General features: G+C 35.9%; 1 protein-coding gene across 1 annotated transcript; it reads left to right on the top strand.

Moving 5' to 3' along the window:
• Window positions 1-216: 216 nt before the first annotated feature.
• Window positions 217-8,340, top strand: LOC114928628 (uncharacterized). The gene is made up of 12 exons (XM_029299881.2): window positions 217-537; window positions 1,273-1,323; window positions 1,432-1,593; window positions 1,903-2,065; window positions 2,431-2,552; window positions 3,191-3,429; window positions 4,608-4,774; window positions 4,870-5,047; window positions 5,695-5,812; window positions 6,725-6,884; window positions 7,200-7,327; window positions 7,733-8,340. The coding sequence occupies exons 1-12, from the start codon at window positions 492-494 to the stop codon at window positions 7,816-7,818; spliced, it is 1,620 nt and encodes a 539-aa protein (XP_029155714.1). The 5' UTR covers window positions 217-491; the 3' UTR covers window positions 7,819-8,340.
• Window positions 8,341-9,010: the final 670 nt, after the last annotated feature.

Raw genomic sequence — 9,010 nt, 5'->3', positions numbered from 1 at the left:
GAGACACTTTTAGTACACATATGATTTTTCGGAGTCGCTGACAACGGCCTTAACAGGTGTAACAAAACAAATATCATATGCGTAAAGATAATGTGGCTCCAAAGAAACTCGACTCCACTAATGAGAAACAGCTGAGAGGCATCTAACAATTGGATCGTTTGACCTGTTTTTATTGGCAGATTGCGCAAGCGAGAAGCTCACCAGAACGCTATTGTGTTTTACAGTTCGACCGCACGCGTAGAGTCGTTTACCGACACCGCTGGTAGCATACCGATAAAAAAAATGAATATCTGATCCGCTCTCGAGAAGCACATCTGCCGCTTTTCTGTTTAAGGCAAATAACGCACGGCGCAGTTGATTTTGTTGCGCATCTGCGTGGAACGAGATAGCTGCCTAAATCTGCCGACTTAGGCTTCTATTTTCGTCTTCAAGAAGTGGGACTGACTCTACCGCATTGAGCGCAGTCGCCTCTTCAGCTAGTTACGTCGGATATGCTCGCGAGTGACCGTGAAAATGACAAGATCGCTACGATAACCGGTGAGAAAAAGCCTTCTTGCGTAACGTAGTGTGTTTAACCCTTCCTTCAATTCGAATTGATTACAGTACAGTGAGAGTGTAATTTAGTGGTGTCATGCAGATAAAAATTTTCGATAACAGTTTTCGGATTCTTAGTCATGTGTAGTGCCAAGAGAAAGAGATATAAAAAAAAGTTTAAACGAGCAGAAAACATTTTTATAAACATGTACTTTATGAGACTCGTTAGTTTTGTTAGAGAAGAGTTCTCTAATAGAGATCTTATTTATAAATTATTTATGTATTATTTTTTATTTTTTTTATAATTATTACGCCATAGAAACGCGTAATATATACATATTTAATTATTTTATTAGTTTAGATAACTTTATACATATATATATATAGGTATATGTTTAAGAAATTAAATTATTTATATGTATAAGCAAATGCATATTTAAGTAAATATTTTATTTAAATATGCAATATTTATCTTTCAACATATGTAACGTAGGTAACATACATAAATCGCGTTCACTGACAACTCTAAAGCTGCATTAAACTAGTCGCTTTTAAAGAAACTGTTTGATACTAAAATGTAAAATGTTTTCTTCTCTCTCTCTTTCCATAGTAGATCTTTATATCTGAATTCTGTCTATCTCTTCTATATTATGAAACTTTAATAACACTGTTTATTATATGTATAATCCACAACGTAAACACAAAGCTTTGTAAAATTATTGATTTTCAATTTTTTAGACATCGTTAACGACGAATCGGCTGATTTCAATAAAGCCATTTCAACAACCGGTAAACATTTTTAATCACATGCGAAATATTTTTTATTATTTTTTTATTTGATCTATTATTGTCTCTCTCTCTCTCTCTCTCTTTTTTATCTATCAATCTATCTTTTAGGCTATGGAGTATTTAATGTGCTTCTGCTACTGGCAACATTACCAATCGCATGGACCGCTATTTTCGATACTACTTCCGGCGCATTTATCTTGGCATCAGCTGAATGCGATTTGGAGCTCACATATTTTCGCAAAGGGGTGCTCGTCGCATTTCCTTATATAGGTACGAATTTTAAATAAAATCGATTAAGATTACTATAATATTCGTATAAATCTGATGCTGTAACTGAGAAACAATCTCTCTCTAAAATATGGTCACAACTTGTCATTAAAAAATTCTAGAAATCTAGAATCTTAAAAAAAACTATCTTAAAAAATCAAGTATTAATCTATCATTATTATCACATAAACATTATGACATCATAATTAATCTATTATTGCAAATTCGATTAATTTAATATTATAAAATTCAATATCTGCAATTTATATTAAATATCCTTGATTTTTTAAAATTTTTGTTAATCTTTTATAGCTATGACAACAACTGCCTTCATATGGGACTACATAACTCCCTACGTAAGCATGAAAATATTGTTCATGCTCGCATTATTAACTGATTCGATTTTGAACATCGTGAGCAGTGGCATACGATCTTATTATATATTTATATTAGTCAAGTTTCTCAGTGGAATCCTGTGAGTATTCGTAATTCTTCTAAAGAAACCGCTAAGAGAACTTTTTAGAGATCTCTTAAGATCCAATTAAGCTTTGCTTATTAAAAAAATATTTTAAATGTATTCATATTCAATATTGATAAAAAGAAATTATTAATATCCTCAAATTTTATTATTTAATAAAATTCTAATTAATAAGACATTCTCAATATTAAATTTCTGTAATTAATAACCCAGTAGTATTTTCTGCAATATAATTTTTTCTTAAATATCTCAAAGGGTGCAAGTGCATGCTTTTCCGATCTCTCAAAGTTTATCGCAACCTTCTACCCTCGTAATCTTATTCGCCCGATAAGATGTAACGCGCGCGCATCTATGATTTACAGTGCAGGCGGCCCGTTAGCGATGGTGATGACGTACCTGACGGAATTCCATTCGGCGAGGTACAAGCCGCGTTTCACCACATGGGCGGGATTTCTCTTCGCCGTAGCGAACATCGTGCCAGCAGGTAAACACGCGATCGCGCGATAAATCGTTTAATGCATCGCACTTATCAACAACAACACGTTACTCGCGAAAGCAAATAAATAATGCACGTAAAAATACATTAAAAGAGCTAAAATTCGACTAGAAAAATTATGGGGAGAAAATATATATTATAATTATACACGAACACGTACGCATATATAGGCCTATATTAATATCATATGATAATGTCTTTATAGTTTTCTTTCTTTCAATTTATATAAACTATGATAGTCTGAGAGTGGCTCACGTGTAAAAAAGATGCAGATCTCATGCGGCATGAGAGGTTGGCGAAACTAGTTCGAAATTAGATTACGTGTCACACACTATCGCGGCGACCTGTGTGCAATGACCGGTGAACTTTATCTAGGGTGAATCGCACTAACACCGAATAGTTTCAGTTGGACGCGCGAGATATCGAAATTACGAGGACTTCAAGAAATGAATCAGCTAATTTAGACTGAGAGATAAATTTTATCTATAATTAAGAGTTCTCTTTACCGCAAGGAAAGTAATGTAAAAAAATCCTTGAGAGATTTATTTGACTCTTTTCGGAAACGAGAGTTTAATAAAGAGGAAGCCATAGATCTATCTCAATAATTAAAGTGTTCGGATCATCAGTTCTAGGCTTCACGATATTGCCATTGGATTGGCACATCGATATCTTCGGTCAAGACTACAACTCCTGGCGTATATACCTGCTAATCTGTTCAATACCACCTGTCGTCGGCCTCGTGACGGCGACCATGTTGCCGGAAAGCCCTAAGTATCTCATGGCAATTGGCAGGTCGGATGCTGCCTTGAAATTGCTCAGGAGAATGTATTGTATGAACACTAGACAACCTTCAGAAACGTTTCCGGTAAGTCAAAAAACATGGTTCCGTTTTTATTTCAAGTCTCTTTCGGATCTAGCTATTTAATTTTTTTGTAATAGATACATATGAATATTTAAATAGAATACCTAAATCTCTAAAGCTTTCCGAGATATAATCTTAAAATAATGAGTATGAAAATAATTTTACTAATTTTTTTATTTATAATTCTATGTATAGATTATTTATTATTTTATCTTTAATATGTCCATATTTAAAAAGAAAAATATAAAGATATACAAAATACATATATTTGCATGATGCATGCATAAACTATGCAGTACAAAATAATATAAATATTTTGTTAAATTTAAATTTTATTATGAATTATAGATTTCCTAAATTTTAATCTATAAAGATAAAAAAAAACATATATTTATTATAAAATTTAGAAAAATACGATTGAGAATTTATTAAGATTGGGTTTGAGAGATTAAACGATTATCGACTTAAGGTGTGATATATCAAACAGAGTAGAAATCTAAACTCATTATTTTAGCCGTTTTTTTGACAGAACACTCTCAAGTAAGATTCATTTTCTGACACGGGCAACGACGATATTGCATTATTCGGGCGTTATTATCTTTTTACCGGCTTATCGAGCAAAACTCGTTGTTTCGGGCTCTAACAAATGGCTGCGAGATATCCTCCGCGACTTCGTAGCGCTTCTGCTAGATACAAACGACACGTTTTATTTACGACACGTCTGCAAGCGAAGAGAAAAAGAGCGAGAGAACGAAGTAAAACGGAAACGGAAGTAGAGAAAGACGCAAATCGCATTTTCTAGGTGGATGAAAGCAGAATGTTGGCACCGGGTGTCGTATATATTGCATCCCCAAATTTAAATGTTGCATTTCTTCTTGTAAAAATCTTAGACAATAAATCCTCCGTTATACGCAATAATTATCTCTTGAATTTGATAATAAGTACTTTAATGAAAACACTGATAAATTCAAATCGTTCCTCTTTATGTATTATTATATACATGTATATATATCACATATTTTTCTTCCTTATCTCTCTTATATACATTGAATAGCGTCTGCTTTCGTACTTTATACCGCTGCCGGCATTGAATTTAGATAGCAGTGCACAAATCGGACGCATAATTCACTCGGTGAGCCGAGAAAAGGGCGCCTTTCATCGTCGCCTTTTCCTCGTTGCAGATAAAAGCGCTCGTTCGGCAAAAGACGCAATTGACGCGTCCCGTGCTCGAGGCGAGCCTCGAGAGAATGCGCGTTTCCTTGTACAACACGAAGCTCCTACTGGCGACGACGGCTTACCTGCCCGCCTTCTGCTTCGTAAGTTTCCTCCAATTTGGAAGTATGCTCGGGTAAGTTTGGGTATAAAGTCGCGGCGCTTTTGTCGACGCGACGACAATCGGCGCGACAGTAATCGACGCGCTTTCCTGTTGACTCGATCGCGTAGATTTAACACGATGAGACTGTGGGTGCCGCATCTCTTCATCATCCTCAACAACTTCGACGCGGCGAATTGGGCATCGAAGGACAGGCAACCGACCATATGCGAGATGTTGGATCCGCGCGTGACTCTACCCGCTAGACAATACTTGAACTGCACGAACTTCGACGACGCGTGCTTCAAGGTCGGTGAAATCGCCGCGAAATCGGGAGAGACACTTCATCGCGATGATTCAATTAATATATTAGACTATCGATTCGATCTTGTCGAGATTTAACCCTTAGTCCGGACTCATGGGTCGTTTGCGACCCAAACGAAAGGTGTTCCTCACCTTTAATTTCTTTTTTTTATTTTTGTCGATAATCTTCATTTGGCTTAAAGTTATGATATTTTAAGTGAACAAGTGATTTTTCCTTAGGTACCTCCATTTCTTAATAACAAACTATATAAAAAAATAATTTTTATCGAAATATTATGATTGGGACTTCAAGTTGAAGGTTGCAAGAAGCTCCATGAATTTCTTCAGATTTTTTAAAGCGTTTTTACTGATCCAAGTCGGGATTAAAGGTGCCGAAAAGAACCGTCGGGACTAAGGGTTAATAGTGAAACACACGTGTGTCTGTTTAATAGTTCGTGGATCGCATCGATAATTTTATTTTGAAACAAAGATCTTTCTGTACTGTTATTTATTAAATATTCATTTATAAAACCGCAACATTTTTAATTAGCGATAACTCAAACAATTATTGATCGACGATAAACGACGGACTTTATAAAGATTCTTCTATAGTTTGATTTTTTTTTCCTAATAATTATAATGTTATGTTCCAGTGGACAATTAATCCCGTGATTTATCAAAATTCCACCGTTATTGCATCGTCAGCCGTCATATTCTCATTTCTCGCCGGATTCATAACAACCACGAAGCTTCGAAAACAGATTATAATGCGTAAGATATATTACACTGTTACATATATATATATCGAGGGGGTAACCACTAGCTAAAATGTTGTCCCACAGATTACATGATTTCATTTGATTTCATGATTTCATCTAATTACAAACGATTTCATCTGATTATAAATGATTTCATCTGATTGCAAATGGATTTTTTTCATTACATATGAAATCATTTCATAAAAGTAATGATTTCATCTGATTACACAATGCATTTTCGTGATTGCACATGTAATCATTTAGGATTTGATGTGACACATAAAATTATAAATAGCATATTATCTTGAATTTGATCGCAATTTACTACGGAAAGTGCTCGTGCCACACATAATTTCATCACAGATTTCATAATGATTACACATGATTCCAATGATTACACGAAAATTCAAAATGATTTCTGCTGACTACATATGATTTCATTATAATTTCTAATGATTCCGCATGATTTCATTTGACTTTATCAATTACATCTGATTGCAAACGATTACACGGGATTTCATAAAGATTTCATAATGATTTCGGGGACACTGTCCCACGATTACATTAAGTGGTTACCCCCTCGATATATATATTTATGCAAGATATAAAAAAATTGCCGTCTTTCTCTATATCAAGCAAGACTTGCAAGAAAATATTTATCAATTAATTCACATTAACAGAGCACGCGCAATAAATAAATAATATTATAGAAACGTATTCTATATTATTCAACGCGTACTTTGTAACGACAAAATAGAAAATGTCTTTCCTTTCTCTCCTAAATGCCATTAAGTTTTGTCGCATAATTTTTCACGCGGTGTATATAGAAGTGGTTAAACGTTGTCTACGGGACACACAATTATTCGTGTACCACCCTTGCACGGAAATAATCCGTAAATTAACGGATACAACACCATTGTTGCAGTCATGGCCTTCCTGATATCGGTGGCAAGCAGTTTCGGAATAAATTGGGCGCAGTCTCCGCCGTACATGCTGACGCTGGCGGCGGCGGTTATCGTGACGACAAGAATAGCGGGTAATATCGTTACCGCGGTGAATGTCGACGTTATTCCCGTCCCATTAAGGTAATGTAAGCGCGTCTCTTTGACGCGCGCGCGACCGTATCCTCTCGGCTCTTCTCGCTCGCGCAACCCCACGCGTAACCCTGGAGATTAATTGCGACCGCGTGGCAGACGCGCGAATGAGTGAACGGAAGGAGGGGGTGGAGAGGGGGGGAAGGGAGGGAGGGAGGGGAGGCCGCGCCTCGAGATTTTATCGGATGCAATTCTCCATTCGTCGCTTTATCATCGTCGTGCGTTAACGCGAGAAAAAGAGGGATACGCGCCGCCGCGCGAGATAAATATAATTTCGGTCGGCGGAAATGAATCTTTCGTTTTCAGAGCCACAAGCACCAGCGTCCTCACCGTCATTGGAAATATCGCCGCCGTTGTGGGAAATTTGATTTTCTCCGCGCTTCTGGGCACCGAGTGCATCCTCGCTTTCATGGGATTGGGATGCCTCTTCTCCGGTACGATTAACGCCCGACGATTTAATCCTCTTCGTATATAACGGATCGTATCACACCTCGCGGATAAAAAGACTTTTATACCGAATCACTGTTTCGCGCGATGATAAATTTCAATTGAATCTTTAATGCGAAATTTCTTTTGTTAGTCTCAATTTAATGTTAAATTGAGGGTTGAAAAAAAAGTTAACCGAGTGATAAAAATTATAAAGATTCAACGAACCTCGCATCATTTTAAGACTGATAAATTTGATTTCTCAATCAAGTTATATCACAAATACTCTTTAAAGGTGATATTCTACAATGCATCTAAAATTTTGAATTATAATTGATTCAACCTAATTTTTTTAGAGATGAAATAATTTGTTAAATATATAATCATTTAATATATATTTCTCTTTTTTACAGTCTGTTTCTGCATATCTTTATTTTTCCCGCAACCCGTAAGAGAATCGTCGAAGAAACTTGCTGAAGCTAGTACATCGAAAATGTGAAGACAACAAAAATTTTGCAATCATTCATGTATCACTCATTTAGAATTATAAAATTTAGATTAAATGTGTAGCTGTTTGAAAAGGCTCACAATTGAGCTGTGATATTTTTCTAAAGCAATTTATCGAAAAAAATTGAAGAAAATGTAGCAAGAAATTTAACATTAAATAAATATGTCTCCGGTTATCTTCTTTCTAGGATAAGTAGGTGCAATATATTTTTTAATAAAATTTTTGAGTTATTCTTTTTTATCCTTTTCATATTAACATCGTTGTCATTAATAATTCACGACAAAACAAGTGCTTCCGACTTTCTTTTTTATGAAAACGTTTTCTATTTACAGAAACCTGACACGACATACAATGGAAATTTTCCTTCGTATAAAAGTTTATAGCGTCAGAAACGAAGGTGCGAATGTAATGTTATTTCCTACGATTATGAAAATGTCGTTTCGCCGAATAGCGTCTTTAATTTCAACAATCATTTGGAACAACTACCTTCTATAATATAATAATGAAATGTCTGTATTTTCTTGGCTATAGAGAATTTTTAATACAAGTAAAACTTTTTTTCCAGATCTTTATATCTTCAAATTTTTTTTTGCTCAACTATATAATTACATTATAGGTCCTAGAAATTAGACAAAAAATAATTCTATATTTTATATCTTTCTACATGCAGATTTTACACCCTTTTGATTAAACCTGCTTTTAGTTTCGTCCGCGGGATTGAGGGAACCGCATTTGAATTGGAAAACATTTTGCGTTTTCAATTCGTTCGAAATTATTCAAAATTCCTCGTCGTCGCCTAGTAACCAGGGACTTACGTCAACTTGCGTGCTTGGATCCCGCGTTGCAGATAAGCGGCGACAGGTTGATTACGCGTAACATGTGAGAGAACTGCGCGCAATCGCGGGTTATCGAAAATTATCCGACGTGATAGTTAATTAGTTAGTTGCGAGCGCGAGACTAGCCGACGGGCAAATTCGTCGTAAACTTTGCCTATGCCGAATATGCATGAGGGAGCCATATAAGCGCATGCTTATTGCCGTAGTAAGGCGGCGAGGCAAGAGTTACCCCGTTAGAGGTTGCACTCCTCCTGGTTTTGCCCGAAGCATAAACATCCGAACTTGTGCGTGGTTTCCCCTGCTTCGGCGCAATTGTGCGATATATAGGGCAGGCGAGGAATTAACGT

Source organism: Nylanderia fulva, unplaced genomic scaffold, assembly GCF_048542155.1.
Source record: "Nylanderia fulva isolate GAGA-0341 unplaced genomic scaffold, ASM4854215v1 Scaffold20, whole genome shotgun sequence".
Lineage (NCBI taxonomy): Eukaryota > Metazoa > Arthropoda > Insecta > Hymenoptera > Formicidae > Nylanderia > Nylanderia fulva.
This window is presented reverse-complemented; position numbering and strand designations above follow the sequence as displayed.

Coding starts and splice junctions, on each gene's coding strand:
- LOC114928628 (XM_029299881.2), top strand. CDS start 492: ATGCTCGCGAGTGACCGTGAAAATGACAAGATCGCTACGATAACCG. Junction 1,594..1,902: donor CGTCGCATTTCCTTATATAG/GTACGAATTTTA, acceptor AATCTTTTATAG/CTATGACAACAACTGCCTTC. Junction 2,553..3,190: donor AGCGAACATCGTGCCAGCAG/GTAAACACGCGA, acceptor TCGGATCATCAG/TTCTAGGCTTCACGATATTG.